The sequence below is a fragment of the Erythrolamprus reginae genome, chromosome Z (assembly GCF_031021105.1).
Source record: "Erythrolamprus reginae isolate rEryReg1 chromosome Z, rEryReg1.hap1, whole genome shotgun sequence".
Taxonomy (NCBI): Eukaryota; Metazoa; Chordata; class Lepidosauria; order Squamata; family Dipsadidae; genus Erythrolamprus; species Erythrolamprus reginae.
The window spans coordinates 99,641,587-99,663,506 of NC_091963.1; the positions used below are offsets into that span (position 1 = coordinate 99,641,587).

The 21,920-nt window shown below is 39.6% G+C and overlaps 1 protein-coding gene across 2 annotated transcripts in view; it reads left to right on the plus strand.

Moving 5' to 3' along the window:
• FAM171A2 (family with sequence similarity 171 member A2) overlaps nt 1–21,920 on the plus strand; it is a 67,034-nt gene that overhangs the window by 6,251 nt on the left and 38,863 nt on the right. For both annotated transcript variants that reach the window (XM_070727978.1, XM_070727979.1), the window contains exon 2: nt 21,246–21,473. In XM_070727978.1, coding sequence (XP_070584079.1) covers nt 21,246–21,473 — 228 coding nt within the window. The remainder of the gene's footprint in view (nt 1–21,245; nt 21,474–21,920) is intronic.

The following is a 21,920-nucleotide window of genomic DNA, read 5'->3' on the forward strand; positions in this document are numbered from 1 at the left end:
GTGCTTGGTTTCTTGGTTTCACTATTTTCAACGTTACAGTTATTATTTAACACTTTATCAAAACCTGTCTATCTAGAATCTATTCCTGTATTCCATATCCTGCATCAACAAAAATGGTAAATTCTTCTGTGTGATATCCTTTCATATATTTGGTAGATGTTACCTGTGTATATACTGTATAGCTCATTCAGTTAATAGATCTTAATTTCTTGCCCTCTTCCTTTTCCTGCAATAAAAATGTTTCACTTTATCTGGATCCTTATACTGTCTAGGTCTATTGTTTGTGTTGGGATCTAACCAGTGAAGGGCTACCCAAAGTTTTTATTACCACACTGTGGGCGTGGCATATGTAGGACGCCCTGCATTTTCTTTCAACATCTTTCAGTGCAAATTGGGTACTCTGGGGTGGAGCTCCATTTTCACTACCCCACTGTGCCCCCCTCCCAAATCCGGGCAGTAGCCCACCCCTGGATCTAACCTATGCATAACAGAGTGGAATAATTATTTAAATGTCATATCATTGAGAACATCTTTAAACTAATCTATGCCATGAGATACTTTGATAAATGCTTTACTGATACTGAGTTATATCATGTCCACATTTTCATCATCTATTAAGGAAATTTTCCATAGCTTTTATAAAATAATGGGGTAAAATTGATTTGTTCTTGACATTTTGATTGTGACTTCTTATAATTTATACTTTGCTCTAAAGGCCCTTGCAAATGAATCTCTTTTTGATCGACTTTCCATAAAACATTGTCATACTGACTAATCTGTTGGAGTTTATTTTTCTCATTTTGGGGTATAGAAGCAATAGTTTTCTTCAGTTGTGTGGTCCTTCTCCAGGTTTTTCAAAAGATAAATACTGTATGTAAAGTTTTAGTCAGACCATCAACTGGTTCTTTTATTCCTCTAGGGTTGTAATGGTATGTAGGAATGATCTTGGGTTGAGGGAATGAAATGATGTTACAGAACTAACAAACAGGAGAGGGTGAAGCTCCCAGTTGTTTAAAAGTCAGGGGGAAAAAAGTTAGGGAGACTCTGCTTGTATTGATCTGCTTATAATAAGAGATGATGGAAATTTCATATTTTCAGACTTGGAATATTCTGTTAATTTAGCTTTACAATAAAATAGAATTGTTTCCTCTGCTCATGTTTTCTGTCTGGTCTACCTGGGAGAGCTGCTAAGGGTGCAATTCATCTGATCTGAGAGATTTAAAATCAAAGTAAAGGGATTTCCTCTAATTATGTTTCTATCAATCTTCACTTTTAAATTTTCCCTTTTATCCCATTCTTCACAACTCCTTGGGATACTTGCATAGTTTTTTTAATTGGAGAAAGCTATACTCAACATAGAATTTAATTAGCTATGCTTTTTGGGGGGGTTACTTGTTAGCATCTTGTCTTTCTCACTGGGCAGCTAATATACTGACCTTTGCTTTTCTCTTTTGAGCATATCTGAAAACGTTGTTTTTTAGATTTTTTAAATTAGTCTTTACATCCTAAGATTTAACTTTCCTGATACTGGCTCTGCAATACTGGACTATCTTCCTGTATTCCTTTTCCTTTGTGACAAGATTCTTGTTTTATTTCCTTCATATAGTATTTTTCTTTTCAGGTCTTCAGCATTTTGAAGCACATTCTTCTGTTCTTCTCAAGAGAATTGTTTACTGTTGAGCTCATCTATTTTGAGTCTCTTTCCTCATTAGATAGATTCTAAATATCATTGCTCTTGGGTTATTAAAATCCTCTTTCTTGCAATCCAGAACTTGTGTTTAAATAGTCTCCATTTTAATTTCCCATAAAACCAAGGTCTTTGTGGTCACTTTCTTCAGTTAACTGCTCCTTCCACTACCTCAGCTACAGAGACAGCCAGCTTAACGCAGTTGCTCCAGGCTGTGACAAAGTGTAAAGTCCCTCCCCTGCCATCTTTAATTTGCTCTATTGACATAGCTGGTCTCTACTTGGCCTTGGAAACTAGGGCAGCAAATGATGGTTTCCTAACAGTTTATTGTTGGACAAGTTAATGGGCAGCAATTGCTTTTCCCAGCTGACATAAAAAAAATCTATCAATCTCTCTCAATAATATGAGCCCGGATGGGAAAGAAGGCAGGTTTTGTTATATGGATAAAGTGACAGGTTTAGCCATCTCCTAGACAACCTGTGACCTTTGGGTCATCGTTTCGAAGGTATTTCCTTACCTAAACAGAAACAGAATGATACATGGTATTGCAAAAAAGCAGTGGGAACAAGAGTGACTTCTGACATCCTGCCCACTTCCCTATTGAGTTCCCTTGCGGTAAGCTGACAGACAGCATCAGAAATCCTTTCTTCTTTCCCCCCCCCTCCCCCCTCCCCAGTCCCTGCCACTTCTTCACTATAGTCACTTATAAAGTGTTAAAAACCACAAGGATATCAGCTTCTGCTATGAGAAGAGGAAAAAGTGTTGGATCAGAAAATCCCAAATTTAATTGGCCTCAGCTATATGATGGGGATGAGATACATGTGTCTGATATATGTGTCCTTCAAGAAGGCTAGCCAGGTGTCCTGAAATAAAAATTAAAGACTATGTAGATATGTCGTAAATCTTCCTTTTTGATTAATATCAGGAATTGTAATCTCTCATGCACTTGGAGTGCAGTGCAGTTGCAGTGCAATTTTTCCCCCCTAGCTGTGGGTGCCTCCTTCCTACTGCCTTCTCCTTTTTGACTTTATCTGATATTCTGCCTATCACCAGGTTTGCATCTTTGACTCAAGGGACAACTGCCAGAATTGCAGTCTTCACTGCTGCCATGTAATAAGAGGTTCAGCACTGATTGGGGGAATAACCTTTAGGGCTTACTAACTGACAGCAAGACAGAAGGAAGATTTTAGAGTGTCTGCAGCTGTCCTGGGGGTGGGCAGGGGTGGGATTCCAACATGCCTTTTCCCATAGCACAACTTGTTTGGACCACAGTTGGTAAGAACAAGGCATAAAGAATAAAAAAGAATAAAAAAAGTTGGATATTGCCTCTAATGAACATGTAGATTACGTAGAATGTAGGCTAGCAAGATTATATGCTTACATGTCTCTTATAAAAGAAAATATAAAAGAAGGAAATGACCTACTCAAGCACCTGGAAAGGAATAAAGCGTAGGAAGGAATAAAGGTTGGGTGGAGTCCAACGTGTATGCTGTAGAGTTTCCAACTCTGTCTATATTTGAAATATTATGTGGGTATTTCAGAAGGAAACAACACATCTTTTCGCTTTCCTAGCCACTGGAATGTGTCTATTCTATATATGGATATAAAGCTATATATATATAAATACATAACAAATTTCAGTGTGGAATTAACTACTCCAAATTAATATACAGAGCAGGGGAAACATAATATTGTACAGGAGAAAAACCTGCTTTATTTCTTTCTGCTCCAAGTTTTCTCACATTTATACTCATTACAAATAAAAAGAGTTTGGAATATGCTGCAAAAATATGTTACATGTACATTGTAGAGATTTCAGATTTAATATTATTTTAAATAATTGGAAAGATCTATGGTATAAGAATTGAAAACTAACCATGGCCACTTTATATAAAGAAAATCACTACAAGATATTTTATAGGTGGCACCTCCCTCCAACAAGGCTAGCCAAAATGAATCAGAATATGTCAGGAAATGTAAAAAGTCTCCTGGGATATATTATCATATGTGATGGGAATGCTACAAAGCGAGTAATTACTGGGGGGAAATAAGACAACAGTTGGAAGAAATACTGGAGATTAAATTAAATTTGAAACCTGAGCTTTTCCTGCTAGGAATAATCATTGACAAATATGAAAAAAACAAAGTATATTTAATGTTACATAACTTAACTGCAGCAAGAATAGCATATGTTCAAAAATGGAAAGTAAAGATGTCCCACAGAGGAAGAAATTTTCTTCAAAATTCTAACATGTGAAGAGATGGACAAACTAACACTAGAGTTGAAAGACAAATTGGATACAGACTATTTTGAAACCTGGGACAAATTTTATAACTGGATGGGAAAAAAGGAGAACCAAGATTAGGTGTTAGCGAATATGAAGGGGAGGTTTAAAAAATAAATCTACAGTTAGATGGATATTGGAAAAAAATGGGGGGGAAAGGTATAATTAATGTATATAGGCAAACTGGATAATCCTTCAAGTACTTTTTTTCTTTTTCTTATATTTTCTATTTGTTTGTATTATGTTGTATTGTAAGTATATTTTATTTTTAACTGTATTATAAATAAAAAACTTTTTAATAAAAATAAATAAAAGTTACATCTCTACACTAGTTCTAACTTAGTATTCTATCCTGGCCTATGCAGCTTGACCTTGAAAACAAAGAAGGAATCCACACATAGATATTTCAAATTATTTTCTTTATACATAAAGTCTCATTTTTACAAGCTAAAGGCATGCATGTGATAAATCTTGGCAGTTTGTCAGTGAGGCTAATTAAGATTTAACAGTTCCGCAGCTAGGCTGCTATCAAAGATCAAACCTGCTCAAATTCCTGCATGAGAAAGGATTCTCTGGTTTCACAGACTTACAAATTATAGCTTTCCAGCATTTCAGCAGACAAGGCACCTTTTCTCCAAGGATTCTTAGCAGGGAAATAACAGGTGGCTAGCGTAACCTGGCTGAGATCTCGAATCATCATTGGACTCCATTGCAAAACATTGTAACTCCACCCCAAATTACCCATATTTCACCCTTAAATACCTATAGGAAGTGGTCACAATTCCCTAGAGTTAAGAAACCACAGACCACTTCCTTTTTCCATACAAGTATTCTTATCTCTTTTTTAATCTTCTAAAATGGGCATCTAACAAAGGTTCCAGATCTTCCTCCTCCTCCTCTAAGTTAGACTCTACTGTCATTGGCATATCTGCTACCTCTAGTGGTCTTTCGGGTTCATACAGGTCTATTACTCCCTCACTCTCTGCATCAGCTGGCAACACCACTGGCCCAGAGGCTCATCCTCCTCAGAATCTATCATTACCAGAGGTGGACAAGGAGCACTCACAACACTTAGTTAGTCCCATTCAATTGGAATTAATAGGACTATCCTAAATTGGATGTCAGCAACCCATGGTTCCAGAGTTGCAGGCGGCTCTTTGCACCCTTTGCTGTGGCTCCCTGTCAGGTGATCCCACCACTGACTGGCCCCGACCCTTGCCCTCCCCTTCCAGTCAGTACTTGCTTGAGAAGGGTGGTGGCAGTGGATGGAGACTCACTCCATATTCCAGAGCAGTAGAGAAGTAGCACTGTACTTGCCCCTTCTTCTAGCCCTTGTTGGTGCTGCATGCACCTCAATCAATCAGGGAAATGCATGACTTGATCTCCACCCTGAGACATTGGCCTGGTCCTGCTGTGGCTGACACCGCTGCTCTCACCACTCCATGGCCTGCTTTTGCAATGCCTTGAGCAGCAGACTTAAATTTAGCATGCGCCACAATAGAGGTGATGGCATCTCTTCTTCCTCCTGGAGCCCATTATGATGTGGAGCATTGGCTGCAGTCGGACCGGGCCAGTGCCTCAGGGCGGAGAGAAAGTTATGCTTCTTCCCAAGTGGCCAAGGTGCACCCAGGACCAGCAAGAGTGGGGGGAAAGAGGCAAATACTGGGCCTCTTCGTTCTTGCTCTGGATATGGAGCAAGTCTCCATCTGCTGCCATCACCCATACCTTCTCAAGCAAGAAATGAGTGGGAAGGGGTGGTGATGGGCGGGGTTATGGTGGGCCCAGCTGACAGGAAGCCACAGAAGAGAAATGAAAGAACTTTATTTATCTGGGAATATGAAATGAGTCTTGATTTAAATCATTTGGTAAAAAGCATCCAAAGAGGAAGAAAGGCCTTGCCTGTTTTTTGGAAATGGTTCAAGAATAAACACACACATACACACGAGAGAAAGAGAGACAGAGAGATGAGAGGGAGAGATGAGAAAGAGATGAGAGAGAGGAAGGCAGAGAAAGACAGACAGAGGGAGGAAGAGAGATGAGAGAGAAAGAGAAAGGGAGAAAGATGAGAAGGGAAAATGGTGAGAGGTGAGAGAGCTGAAAGAGGAAGAGAGAGATGAGAAAAAGAAAGAGGGAGAAAGAAATGAGAGAGAGAAAAAGAGATGAGAGATGGAGAAAGTGGGGAGAGAGGGGAAAATATTGGGAGCCACAAAACGTGGGTAGGCGTGACTGTGTGTGGGGGTATCATGTAACTGAGTAGGAGTGAGTGATGTTGAGTTGGCCATGTGGCTTCCAGTGTTTTTTTTCCTGTGGGAAATGGGTCCATATGGCTTTTTGAGTATTTAGGGTTACCAACTCCTGTCCTAGATAAAGGAATATTGTCTTCACACTTGCATACCAAGAAATGTCTGTCACTCAGAGGAAAAAAATAGAAACGTGAGAAGCAGCTATGCAGCTCTAATCAATAGGTCAGACAAAGCACGGCATGTTGAATATTTCAAACAAATAAAAGATATAATATTCTAGATGTGAAAATGGAATTTTGTCTGCTGCCTCTTTGTTTAGTAGTCTGGTGGACATTTCTGCTGGAGTAAGCAATACATGGTCCCCTAGTTACTGCCAGTTGACATCTTAGTTGTAGTCCACTGGCCATCTTTTTTGTAGTACCTAGACAACATGTGACTTCCTACTTCCTGCCGGTCATCATCTTGTTTGTAATCCGGCAGCCATTTTTGTAGTGTCCAAGTGACACATATCTTCCTACTGGTTGCCATCTTGTTTGTAGTCTGGTGGCCATTTTTGTAGGCCTCAAATCAGAAACGGTATGACAAATTAAGAGGAAACAGGAGAGAAACCACAAGGCAAGCGGCAACTCAAGTCAAACCATTTTACTTCCAAGGGGGAGGAGATGGATTCCCCCCTTCCTCCCCTGCCCCTAAAGGGACTAAAGCCCCTAAGAAGAACAAAACTATTGAAAATGCAGAAATAAGGAGGCATAAGAAGCTTCAAATGCTATGTGATCAGGTTGCTGCCACTCAAGTCTTATTGCCCCCTACTGCAGGACAGGATAATAGCAGTCCACCTGATCAGGCAAGCCCTTTTTCCTTAGAAAATGTAAACATTCAAGGTACAAACAGCAACGTTTGGAGGGAGGCTGGATTCCAAAGGACAAGGCAAACCCAAGGAAATAATTCTTCTTCTGCCACAATTAGTTTTACTTCAGAATGCATAACCTTAGATCATGCCATGTTACAGAGATTACTAGTGGTGGCAGTACAACAGGAGCTGGTAGCCCATCAACAACCCCAAAGCAGACCATCTCCAGCAGGGTCCCAGATAGACAGGTACTCCTCCAGGGAGAGCAGAGAGAGGTGGATCCAGGGGATTCATCAGAATCTGAGAAAGAGGACACAACCCATCCAGTAATAGATCTGGGTAAGGATTCCTATGAACTGTCAGGGGATGAGAATTCTGTTCCAGAAATACCAGTTTTTAACACTCTCTTCTCGCCAGAGTTGTTCAAATCTCTTTTAGCCAAGGCAAGGGCTGTAGCAGGACTGGGGCTTGTTCATACACCAAGTGCTTCAAGAACCCATTCCCTGGACCCAAAATTTGCAGAATTTACTCAGGAGGTAGATGTGGTACTAGCTCCTCAACTGCTCTTGGACAACATACGCAGACAGTGGTCAGCCCCTGGCTCAGGTCCTATGGCCTCCTCTTCTGATAAGACATTTTCCAACGTGGAGGCTGAACTAGCATCGCTCCTGGTGGTGCCTCCAGTGGATGCTCCAGTCAGGCTCTGTATTCTGCTACCCATATGCCAGGTGAGGTGGAGAATCTACTGAAACCCGAGGACAAGAAAACAGAGCAGGTCCTCATAAAGGCTTACCAGGCGGCAGCATGGGCAGTGAAAGCAACCTCTTCCATCTCATTTTTCACTTGCGTCACTTTACTCTGGTTACAGTTAATTCAAGAACACATTCTGGCCTCAAACATGAGAGCGCAACAGGATTTAAACAAGGACTTTGCATTAACCCAATATGCAGCTGAAGCATCCATCCAAGCCTCCTAATTCCTTTCCAAGGCTATAGGGGCTGCGGCGGTGGCTCACTGCATGTACTGGCTATGCCAATGGTCAATTGACAGTAAATGCGCTCCAGAGGAATTTGAGTGGAGCATCTTAAGACATCAGAATTATGACCCAGATTTTATCCTGACCATGCAAGCGTCTGGCAGACCCTCTACTCAATAAATCTACACTGCTACCTGGAAGGTCTTTTGCCGCTATGCCTCAGAAGGCCTTTCTCCTACCATTTCCCCCGCCAAAAGTGTTAAAATTTCTGCAAAGAGGTCTGAATATAGGCTTATCCCCTAACACACTCAGGAGGCAGGTAGCAGCCGTGTCATCAGTACTTTCCAATGGGCAGTCCTTGACTCAATTCCCAACAGTTCGGTACTTCTTAAGAGGGGCAGCCAACATTTGTCCCCTAGTCATCCACCGCTATCCCACCTGGGACCTTTCAGGGTATTAAAGTCTCTCATGGGCCTGCCATATGAACCCCTCAGAGAATCACCTATTAAACACCTGTCCTACTAGGCGGCTTTTCTACTAGCTTTCACCTCAGCTCATAGAATATTGGGACTATCAGGCCTGTCCATGCGGGAGGACTTGTACATCTTTCATCTATTTCAGTTCTGACTGTTTGGCCTTGCTAATTTGTCTTTTGCAATGCGTCAAGAAACATAAAGGTTCATGGGCTTATCTGCCTTTTTCCAAAAGACTACTATTGAGCTCATTAATATTGTTTGGGACTTATTATGGCTGGGAATGAACATAATTCACAGCTGTGAAAATAAAAGTGGTTTTTGGGATGCCGTTTGTGCTGTATTATTTATTAGAAACCTAGGTTAGAACAGTAGTGAAAGGCAGCCAAGCCCCCACCAAGATGAGGAGGAGAGCAAGCAGGTGGCATGTGGGTGGAAGCCCTATGGAAGGCCTGAACCGGAGAATGACATGTTGCCTGACCCAACTGAGGCGAGTGAGTGGAAGCTCTGAGGCCTCGGGGAAATGGCATGTCCCTGGACCCCTGACTCGAGGCAAAGGGCGAGCAGGCAGTATGCTTACCTTTGGTGAAGGCATGGCGGCAAGGTGAGTGATTAGCTGGGCTGCGTGGCAATGGCAATATATACAGGATGGAGTGGATGACGAGCAAATGGCAGGTGGGTAGGGGTGAGCAGCAACTGTGTGGGCAGATGCGGGGCCAGCCAGTATAAATTTTTGCTACTGGTTAGTCTGATCCAGTCCAAATTGGTTGAATACCACCTCTCATCAGGATACTGCAATGACCTCGGCTTCAAGAACCAATCACCTCCTTATTCATCACTGTTGTAAATTGAATAGTTATTGAACAAGTATTGTAATTTTAACCCAATAACTCCTTATGCCTGTGATGCCAAACCTATGGCACGAATGGCACAGGTGGCACGTGGAGCCATATCTGCTGGCACGCGAGCCGTTGTCCTAGCTCAGCTCCAATGTGCATGTGTGTGCCAGCCAGCTGATTTTTGGCTTGCACAGAGGCTCTGGGAGGGTGTTTTTGGCTTCCAAGGAGCCTCCAGGGGGATGGAGGAGGGCATTTTTGCCCTCCCCAGGCATTGAATTATGGGTGTGGGCACTCGCGCATGCACAATAACACACGCACACCTGGGGGAAAAATGTTTCGCCATTACTGCCTTATACCAAGTTTAAGACGGGTTATTGCCTGGCAGATTTTGATATGTTCCCCACTCATCCATAATTTTAATGTTAATTAGCAAAATTGAAATCTGTTTCTAACACTGTATCTTCATTCAGATTTTTTTGAGGAAAACCCAGACTGTTAACTGATTGAGGGTTGTCATATAAGCATGCCCAAAGTACAGTGGTTAAGCAGAGAAACTGATTGTGTAATTTGGAGATAATATATGGTCTACAGTGCAGTGAAGTTAGGGTGGCGATACAAGAGTGAAAAGAAGCAAGGGCGTAGTTTGAAGCATTGGACAGGAAGCAAGAGAAACAGCTTGGGAGGTAATGGAGTAGGAATGCTTGGCTGGGGGTGGGAGTGACCTGAATTCTAGTGTTTGTGGGATATGATACTGGTGGCTGAAATTAGAGAGAATGCTATTTTTGATCCAAGGATATGAAAGATAGGGATCACTGATATTGTAGTGATGCCCTTTTTAATTCTGTCGATACTTAATGATTTTGAATACCTTTTGGAGAAATAAATATGTTCAAGAATATTGGTTTCTGGGAGAGAAACTCGGTATTTGTTTTTTTGGGAATCACTACCCATTTTCAATTCTTTTGGGAAATTTATAGAGGTGCTTTCAAATGAGTTATATATTTATCAAAATCTTCTTTCTTTCTTTCTTTCTTTCTTTCTTTCTTTCTTTCTTTCTTTCTTTCTTTCTTTATTATTTGGATTTGTATGCCGCCCCTCTCCGAAGACTCGGGGCGGCTCACAACAAGTGAAAACAAATCATAATAATCCAATTAATTAAAATATTTAAAGATTTAAAAAACCCCATATACTAACAGACACACACACAAGCATACCATGTATAAATTAAACGTGCCCAGGGGGAGATGTTTAATTTCCCCATGCCTGACGGCAAAGGTGGGTTTTGAGGAGTTTACGGAAGGCAGGAAGAGTAGGGGCAGTTCTGATCTCCCGGGGGAGTTGGTTCCAGAGAGCCGGTGCCGCCACAGAGAAGGCTCTTCCCCTGGGGCCCGCCAACCGACATTGTTTAGTTGACGGGACCCGGAGAAGGCCCACTCTGTGGGACCTAATCGGTCGCTGGGATTCGTGCGGCAGGAGGCGGTCTCGGAGATATTCTGGTCAAAAAAGTCATAGTAATATCTGTTCCCTATTCCTTACTTATATATAACTTCATATTTTCCTTAGATTCTTCTATCATTTTTCATATATAGAAAAAAAATCAGCTAAAGAAAGAATCTGAGTAAACTATTTTGATAGTTATTTGTAGGAGTTGTCTATAATGAAGATTTGAGAGTAGAGCAACATATTTGCATCGGCTGATTTAGTCTTTCTTTTTATTAATAATTCTGGAAAGCACCCTAAAGTTCAAACCTAACCAGAAGCCATACTTTTAAAGTTTTTTTCTTAATCCTAAAACAAGATTTAATTTTTTTTCTGATAAAGATTAATTACATGTTTATCTAACATTATTATTGCAAGAATTATGATCTGTCACTAATTGTATAAGTGCCTAGTTTTAATATTTTACTGTTAGTGTAGCATTATTTTCTGTAGTCTGTAATCATTTCTCAATATCTAACTTTGATTCAAAATAAGTTACTGTTCCATATCACTATATTTAATTCTTATGTTATTTTCATAGGAACATGATACATTCAGGTTGGAAGAAATCTTGAAGGAAATCTAATTCAGCCCATTGCTGGAATCTACCATTACAGCATTCACAATATCCAGCCTTAACTTAAAAGATTTCCAACAAAGAAGAGTACAAAACACTTTGTTGTATTACTGAATAATATTCTTCCTAACGTTCAGTTGGAAACTTCCTTATAATTTAGACCTTTTATTTTTGTATTCTATCTTCTGGAAAAATACTGGGCAAAATGTTTTGGATGTGTTTAATCATTTGCCATAATATTTCTACACCCCCCCCCAACCCCATTTATCACCTTCATTTCATTTATTTCATTTATTGGATTTATATGCCGCCCCTCTCCGAAAACTCGGGGCGGCTAACAACAATCATGAACAATGTACAGTAAAAAATCCAATACTAAAAGACTAACTTAAGACCCCTTAAATGTATAAAACCAACATACGTACAAACATACCATACATACAGTTGTATCAGCCTAGGGGGAGAAGAAGTCTTAATTCCCCCATGCCTGGCGGCAGAGGTGGGTTTTGAGTAGCTTACGAAAGGCAAGGAGAGTAGGGGCAATTCTAATCTCTGGGGGGAGTTGGTTCCAGAGGGCCGGGGCCGCCACAGAGAAGGCTCTTCTCCTGGGTCCCGCCAAGTGGCATTGTTTCGTTGACGGGACCCGGAGAAGACCCACTCTGTGGGACCTAACTGGCCGCTGGGATTCGTGCGGCAGAAGGCGGTTCCTGAGATAATCTGGTCCGGTGCCGTGAAGGGCTTTATAGGTCATAACCAACACTTTGAATTGTGACCGGAAACTGATCGGCAACCAATGCAGACTGCGGAGTGTTGGTGTGACATGGGCATATTTGGGAAAGCCCATGATTGCTCTCGCAGCTGCATTCTGCACGATCTGAAGTTTCCGAACACTTTTCAAAGGTAGCCCCATGTAGAGAGCGTTACACCTTGGTTGCTCTCCTTCCAGTTTGCCAATGTATTTCCTAAAATCTGTTGTAATAATTGGATATAATATACTTAGTGTAGTTTAGCCAATGTCGAATAAAGGTGAACAACGATTTATCTTGATCTTGACACTATATATTTGTAGATGCAGTTTAGGATTGAATTTGATTTGGGGTTTTTGTTTATTTGTTTGCAGTTATATCAAGCTGCTAGTTCTTGTTTAGCTTGTAATCTACTAAAATATCATCTACTGCTGCCCAGTTCTCCTCCATTATAGTATTATTATTATTATTATTATTATTATTATTATTATTATTATGTCAATAATTAACACAGCAAACGAGATCACTATGCTGGATTTCGTATTTCATAACCAGTCGGGCGCTTCCCAAGCATCTAAGACTGAGTGATGTTGCCGATCCCAGTAAAGCGGCCTTTTGCAATTGACAGGTGGAGATTTTGTCAATTCCGATGGTTTTCAAATGTCCGCTGAGATCCTTTGGCACTGCGCCCAGCGTGCCAAGTATCACTGGTACCAGTTTCACTGGCTTATGCCAGAGTCATTGTAGCTTGATTTTTAGATCTTTGTATTTTACTAATTTCTCTAGCTGCTTCTCCTCAATTCTGCTGTCCCCTGGGATTGCGATGTCGATGATCCATACTTTTTCTCCACAATCAGGATGTCTGGTGTGTTATGCTTCAGAATTTGGTCAGTCTGAAGTCGGAAGTCCCACAGTAGTTTTGCTTGCTCGTTTTCAACCACTTTTTCGGGCTTATGATCCCACCAGTTCTTTGCCACTGGGAAATGGTAGTTATGGCACAAGTTCCAGTGGATCATCTGTGCCACAGCATCAAATCTATGCTTGTAGTCAGTCTGTGCAATCTTTTTGCAGCAGTTGAGTATGTGATCGATTGTTTCATCTGTTTCTTTACAGAGGCTGCACTTTGGATCATCTGTTGATTTTTCAATTGTAGCTTTGACGGCATTTGTTCTAATGGCCTGTTCTTGTGCCGTACAAATGCTGTCAAAGCCATAATAATAGTAATAATAATAATAATGATAATAATAATAATGATAATAATAATAATAATAATAATTATGATCCCAGTGAAAATTATTGCATTTCTCAGCTTCCTGGTTTCTACCCATTGTTCCAGTTTGTTAAGCTCCTTCTTGATACTCTCCTCTGGGATGTTTGCTATCACCACTGCCATTGGGTCTTCTGAAGATTTAATATTTTCCAACCACCACCACTCAAATTATTTACATATATGTTGAGCAGAACTTAGCTTAGAACAGAGTTCTATGGTGTGCCAATTGGTGCCGCCTTCTGACTGGATGTGGAACCATTGATGTAAAGTTGTTTAACTACCTCAGCATCTATCTAACATTAGCATGAACATTAACAGAGTCCTGCCAACATTTTGACATCTTCTCTATTAGGATATCATGGAAATCTTAGTTAAATGCCAGACCCTTCACATTCCTTCAGTCAGCAGAACTTTTTGCTGTCAATAAAAAAAAGAGATCAGATTGATTTGGGATGATTTGTTTGATAAACTTATCTCACCAAGCAATGCATTTTTATCTAAATGCTCACATATGAACTATGCCCTGTACACCATAGTATGTTCTAAGCTGTGTGTGTCTCTCTTTTAAATTTATTATTGGAATTATGTGGTTTTCCTGTTCTCCCTTTGATCTTTGGAATTGTCAGTGGGATGTTCTTTAGTACTTTAGTACTTTTCTAAACTTGTTGAGATGAATTCTTCTGAAATTGGAAAATTCTCATTTCTTATACAGTATAATACTTTGACACATAAGATGATATGTTGAACTCTTCCATTTTTACCTCCTCAATTGTGTAGAAAATGGAGCAGCCACCAAGACCTCTGAGGAACTTAGAGAACTTTGCAATCTTCATCAAAATGATTTTTCAGCAATGTAGTTTTCCATTGTTACCACACCTGTGTTCCCTGCAAAGTCTAGATCTGGAAGGCATTTTCCAGATCTTCTGCTTGACTTGTTGGTCTAGACTCTAGAGCAGTGGTTCTCAACTTTCCTAATGCCGTGACCTTTTAATACAGTTCCTCATGTTGTGGTGACCTCCAGTCATAAAATAATAAAATTATTAGGAAACTCAGGGATGGGTTCTAACTTACCTCTCTGCCGTTTTGCTTTCTCCTGTGCTGCATGGCCAAGCTGTGCCAAAAATATTTTTTAATTTTTTTTAAAAAAGCCATAAACAAGATGGCAAAGCATGCATAGTGATGGAAATTCAGCTCCTGTGCATGCTCAGAAGTTCCCTTGGTACAGATTTGCAGTAGTCTATTTGCATTTGGGTGGCCTGCCTGGATATGATTAGATTAGATTAGATTTATTGGATTTATATGCCGCCCCTCTCCGCAAACTTGGGGCGGCTCACAACAATAATAAAAAACAGTACATAATAACAAATCCAATGCCCACCAATCTAATTACAATTTAAAATTAGCAATTTCATAAAACAATCCCAATATATATAAAAAGAAACAGGCACACAGTCAATCAATCAAACGGCAAAACAACATGGGCAAGGGGGAGATGTTTTAGTTTCCCCATGCCTGATGGCAAAGGTGGGTCTTAAGGAGTTTACGAAAGGCAGGGAGGGTGGGGGCAATCCTAATCTCAGGGGGGAGCTGATTCCAGAGGGTCGGGGCCCCCACAGAGAAGGCTCTTCCCCTGGGTCTCGCCAGATGACATTGTTTAGTCGACGGGACCCGACGGGATAGAGGAGCGGTGTCTTGATTCCTAAGACCATCAGAAATATATGTTTCCGGTGGTGTTACGTAACCTCTGTGAAAGGATCGTTTGACCCCCAAAGGAGTTGCAACCCACAGTTTGAGAAACACTGCTCTATAGTATACTTCAATAACATCAGTATTTCTTTCTTTTCCTTCTAGCTGTCTTTTTACTGATACAATCACTTGTTTTCTTTTCATGAAAGAACAAAATTATTTCTAATTTTTTAATATGTTGGATATTGAAAAACACGTTTTGTGCAGTTTTTCCAACCCAGTACACCAAAAAAGAGTATACTTATATGTTTGCACATTTACATATTTCTTTGTTAAAATGCAATATATAAAGTAGAAAATATAATAGTATGAACATATTTTAAAATCATTTTTAAATCATTGTAACTGCTCCTTGCATTTTTCAGAAGTGACTTGCCAGTTCCTTCTTCACCCTTCTGGTTTTGTGTCTTAAGATGGAACTAAGAACTCATAGTCTCTTGATTTTTAGCCTGTTGCATTAATGATTGCACCAGACTGGGTCTACATATACATACTTGCAGATTGTAATACAAACTCACTAATCACTAATAATTGATATCGTAATGAGTATTTTGTAAACAGTTTTCTTTGATTTTGTAATGGACATTTTTAAGGGGAAAAAAGCCCTACACAAGAATGTTTAGATAACGCCTCTATCATTTTTCTCATCTTTTCTGTCTCTGGTTGCATTTTGAGATTATTAAAAGCTCAACTTTAATTATTATTAATTTAAATTTTAACATTGGTTTAAAGTTATTAATAATCATGGACTTTCTGTACTCAAAACTCAGAGATATTAATTTAAAAAAAATTTGATGGGGGAGAAAAGGCTCTGGGATCACCCCAACCTAGCATAGTCTCTGAAGAGGGGCGGCATACAAATCCAATAAGTGAGTGAGTGAGTGAGTGAGTGAGTGAGTGAGTGAATGAATGAATGAATGAATGAATGAATGTAGTTGGGTGTGATCCTGAGTAGGTTTATTACAAGACCAGGATTGCTTGCCTGATATCCCAGGCAAAAGATTTTTCATCATTATTATTACTATTAGTGGTTCCTCTACTGTGGTACCTCTACTTACAAATTTAATTTGTTCCGTGACCAGGTTCTTAAGTAGAAAAGTTTGTAAGAAGAAGCTATTTTTCCCATAGGAATCAGTGTAAAAGCAAATAATGTGTGCGATTGGGGAAAACCACAGGGAGGGTGGAGGCGCTGTTTCCTCCCAGGAGATTCCTAGAGAGGCCCCATGGAGGTTTCTCCTTGCCTTTCCCAGTTCCAGTTTCGGACACTCTGGTTTGTAAGTGGAAAATGATTCTTGAGAAAAGGCAAAAAAATCTTGAACACCCGGTTCTTATCTAGAAAAGTTCGTAAGTAGAGGCATTCTTAGGTAGAGGTACCACTGTATTATACTTAAATTTATATGCATGAGTTTTATGTATATTATACACACATATGATCAAATGCACATCTTAGAAGGAAGATAGGCAGAAATTGGCCAGCAGTCTCTTCACCTTAGGATTTCTCTCTTCTTGTCTTTCCTTTTTCTTGAGAGGAGTACTTTAAACATGGCTTTATTTTACTTTTTTAAATTGGCAGGAAGGGAAATGAATCTTACACTGGTAAAGACTAATTAGTGAATTTTTAAAAATTCCATTTCAAGGGATCGTATAGAAAGATTTCAGTATTTCTTTATTCATAGGTTTGCAGAATTACTGCATCCAGAATGCAAAACTGCAGAAGATACTAGGTGGAAGCAAAGAGTAGAGGAAAATAGTAAAATAGTAAGTGGAGCAACTAGATCTAGACCCCCTGGCCAATAAATGTTATGTATGGCTGCAATTGAATTTGTTTCATTGATTTTAATATACAGTATTGGGATTTTTAGTTTACATAGTTTTCTAATTAATTAGATTTGTCTTTGTATTTATTCACTGTTTTATATTGTATCCTGTGAGCTCCCCGAGTCTTCGGAGAGGGGTGGCATACAAATCTAAATAATAATAATAATAATAATAATGATAATGATAATAATGATAATGATGATGATGATGGCGACAACAACAACAACAATAATAATAATAATAATCTGCTGCAATCTAAGACCTGCCTGGATTTTATAAGCCAGATATAATGGCTAATCTTAATAAGAAAGACTTTGGGAAATTATAGCATTGAACATTCTGGAAAAACTTATTTTTTCTTTGAAACTATATATATTGAAGAAGGGAGGTCTACCATTTTATCTCATCTATCCATTGTGAACACAAAATAATTAAAACGTACGAAACAGTAAACAAAATTATGCAGTTATGCCTGACCATGTTCTACGCCATGGTTACTCCAGGGCCTGTTGAAAGTTGTGACTTAGGCCCTGCTCTTACATGCAGTTCCCATGGCAACAAATTCTAATAATAAAGAGGAGATTATTCACATCTGCAGTAGTCAGATACAAAAAAAAATGCTTATGTTGCTATCTACCGGTAGATCTAAATGTATCTTGAAGGGCGGGAAATACGTTATAGGACAAATGAGGCTGTTGTCAAAGCATGGTGGAGGTTGGGCTGGCAGAAGCAGTTCAGCTGTGGGAAGGAGCCAGGTGCTTGGGGTGGGGGCACAGAACGGATTCTTTTCAGAGCAGAAATGCTGACACAACTTATTACTTGGTACTGTGCATGCTGTGCACTGCAGTTCTTAACAAAGATCATCTAGGAGATTGCCAAGGTCTCAAGAAGTGCAGTCAGCCAATACAGCCTAGCCCTTATTCCAGGGTAAAATCCTGGGTGTTTTATAAGAGATTCAAACTTTTATTTATTTGCCAATCTATATCTTGGTTCCATCTGATGACCTTTCGAGTTGCATAATATGCAAAAAATTAAAACATTCGAAGTACATTAAAACATCCAAAACAAACCATAAGCAACTGACTTAGAATATCACTTAGGAAATCAATTTTACCCTAAAAATAACAAAACAAGAAGAAAGAGATGGCCCAGTGAGTGAACATCATTGGAACACTCTCTAGAAAAGCTCAACGTTTAACAACTGTGAGGTTCCAAGAATCAGGATATTTCTCGCTTATGAACAGAAATCTTGCCAAACTAAAACTAATTGTTTATTAAAGATATACTCTGATCTGCTAGAGCGGAACTTTCTGAGCTCTCTTTCTCCCAACCAAACTATTGAAATGTCCTCTTGTCTGCCTGGACTACATTCCATTACAACAACCTCCTGAAAGCCTTCAAGGAGGGGATGATCTTGGTCTCCATATAAGGGAGTCCATTTGACAGCACTGTCATTACCCTGAGAAGTAGTAGTAGTAGTAAAATAGTAGTAATGTAATGCTCTCTACATGGGGCTATCTCCGGGACTGCCTTCTGCCGCACGAATCCCAGCAACCAGTTAGGTCCCACAGAGTTGACCTTCTCCAGGTCCCGTCGACAAAACAATGTCGTCTGGCGGGACCCAGGGGAAGAGCCTTCTCTGTGGCGGCCCCGACCCTCTGGAATCAAGTCCCCCCAGAGATTAGGATTGCCCCCACGCTCCTTAAAACTCCTTAAAACTCTCCTCTGTCATCAGGCATGGTGAAAATGATTCCCCTGGGCCGTTTCCGCTTTATGTATGGTTTATTATTATTATTATTATTTATTAGATTTGTATGCCGCCCCTCTCCGTAGACTCTGTAGACTTGTATGAGATGTATGATTGTTTTTATATTAATGGGTTTTAAATTGTTTTAATTTTGGATTTGTATTGTTTCTGTTGTTGTGAGCCGCCCCGAGTCTACGGAGAGGGGCGGCATACAAATCTAATAAATAAATAAATAAAATAAATAAGTAGTAGAATTCTTTAATGGCCAAGTGTGATTGGACACGCAAGGAATTTGTCTTTGGAGCATATGCTCTCAGTATACATAAAAGAAAATATAGATTAGTCAAGAATCATGTGGTACAACACATAATGATTGTCATAGGGGTCAAATAAGCAAATAAACAATCAATATTAATAAAAATCTTAATGATACAAGCAACAAGTTACAGTCATACAGTCATGCACGTTTGAAGCAAAAAACCATGCTGAAACACGAGCACACCTGCCTCTCCATGCGCGATTCTGCTACCTGTACAGATGCAGTAGCAGAATTGCTCTGGATGCCACTAGCACTCAGAGCCACGGGGGCGTGCACATGTCACCGTTTCACCTTAGCAGCCCACCTCTGCTCCCATCTCTGCTAAAAAACTACTAGGAGTTGTAGTTCAATAATATCTGGAAAACACTAATTTATCACCCATTATTGAAGCCATCTGGATGATTTATTTTATTTGTTCTTTTTAAAATCGATATTGTTTACTAATGACATTAAATTGGTGTGTGTGTGTGTGTGTGTGTGTGTGTGTGTGTTTTGTTACAGAATTGCAGTTTTATCTGGATCTAGCTCAGAGACATTTTGAGTCTATTCGGATTGGAAGATTATAAGTTTTGTATTTCAGAATATCTAAAATCATCATATTAGAAAATATGTGTAGGTGTTATATATATAACACTAGAAAAACACATGCCGCTTGTGCTCTGAAGCTAATTACACTTCTTACAAGACTGATCAAAAGGTTTTGGAAGCTAATTATATCTGATTGTATAGCAATTATTGTCCCAAATCCCCTTGATCCAGGGACTTTTTTCGAGCTGGAGTCTTGTTCCCAGAGAGCTGAAATTCAGAGCCAATTGGAGTTGAATCCATTTCTGTATTTAAAGATCTTTCCATTTGCACACAGGATGGAGATAATATTTGAGGCAACCAGTCTGCAGAGTGATCTTTGTCACCTATGACCAATCATCATATTTCCATCATAGAATGAAATGGGTTGTTGTGAACCAGTCCTACTTGATGCATAGAAAATGACAAGACAAGAAAAATAAGTACTGGGGAAATAGAACAATTGAATACCTTATTTTCAATTATTACTAGCCCAGCTTCAAATGTTTGTTTGTTTTGGTTGTCATGTCTTTAAAGTAGTTTTCTTTTATGTAAGTTCTTTATTATGTTAAGGGCATGGAAAGCAAGGAGCCTTAGAAAATCCACTGGTTTGGGCTCAAGTATTATAAGCACTTTTCCCCTTCTTGAGTTTGTGGAGAAATTTACCATATTTTTCAGAGTATAAGTTGTCCCCCCCCCCAAAAAAAGAGAGTGGAAATGGTGGTGCATCTTATACACTAAATACAGCTATTTTTTACTTCCATGCAAACACGGGTGCCCAGAAGGTTTAGGAGGTCTGCAAAGCGCTCCTGGCAGCTGGGGGGAGAAGGGCAAAATACCCCTGTTTTTATGAACAATTAGTGTAAAACAGCCCTTTTTCCCCACAAAAACAAGGTGTGCATAGAGTTTGGGAGGTTTGCAAAGTACTCCAGGGGGTTTGGAGGTGGAAGGGGGACCAAAAAAAGTTTTTTTCTTACTTCTTCAAAATCTTGGTGTGTCTTATAAACCAGTGCGTTCTATAGTCCGAAAAATATGGTATTTACTAAATTAAACCTCTCTTTTAACAGAAATGCTCCAAAAATGAGACTCAGAATTGGAGGCAAAAGAAAGTCCATTCTAACTATAAATTGCTTGTTTATGAGAATGACAATGTATAAACCAAAACCTAATTTCTTGTGATGCTCCAAAAGAATTTAAATGTCAGACACAAAATGCTGGGGCGGGGGGGAGGGGGGAGCAAGATATTGTATTGTCTGAGAAAAAAATCTATTTGGTCTTAGAAACAATAGAAAAATTGTTGTCAAACCCTAGATAAGCAGATGATTTATTATATTGCTATTGAGTAACCAAATAGGAAGGAACTTTAAAAAAACAGATAAAATTCCGTATGTAGAAAGGAAGTAGAATACTGTATAAAGGCTTTAGAGGAGGAATGGAAATTGATTGTCCCATATTAATTGCATGTTTGCTATATCTCTAACACAATTGGATTTGGCAATACAATTACCAACGGTGATTAAAAAGAATAATAAAAATGCATGAATATTCAAATCATGGAATAGTTGGAGGAAGATTTGTATCCTAATATGTACTTTTCTATGCTCTCTCTCTCTCTCTTTCCTGCAGAAGTGGTGATCAAAATCCAGGTCTACGAAAATGGCGATTTATCCCCACTTTCCCAGGCAGCTGTGGAAGTGTATGGCAACCAAACATCTTTGGCTTCAGGCACTACTGACCATGAGGGTATCAGTATGCTCCCCATCAGTTATCGTTTGGGCACCTGGGTCCTTGTTATGGCCTCCAAGCATGGCTTTGTTACAAACTCTGTTCCTTGGCGTGTCAACAAACTACCACGTGAGTATTGGCAACTGTTGGTTAAAGTACCTGGTGATTGGGAAACTGGTTGAAAGACATGGGCGTGATGGGCACCTCAAGGTGGATAAAGATGCACCTTTTATCAAAATACTTTCCAGTGTTGCAAGAAAATCCAAAAATTCAAAAATTTAGGAAATATATGAATGTGGCATACATGCATCTTTAGTAAAATAAGAGTACTAAAGTACTAAATTCTGGCATCATCTCAGAATTTTGGCCAGTTCAGTACTGCAAAGTTAGATTCCACTGAATTGCATGAATTTCATCTCAACATGCATCAGTGATGGGCTCCTACAGGTATGGTCAAGTACCTAGAACCCTCTTTTTTCCCTTCTGGGCTCTGGGTATGTTTTTCCTATTGTAGTAAATGAGGTTAAATGTGTATAATTTTAGAAGAGCTGTGTGTGTGTGTGTATGTGTATGAAT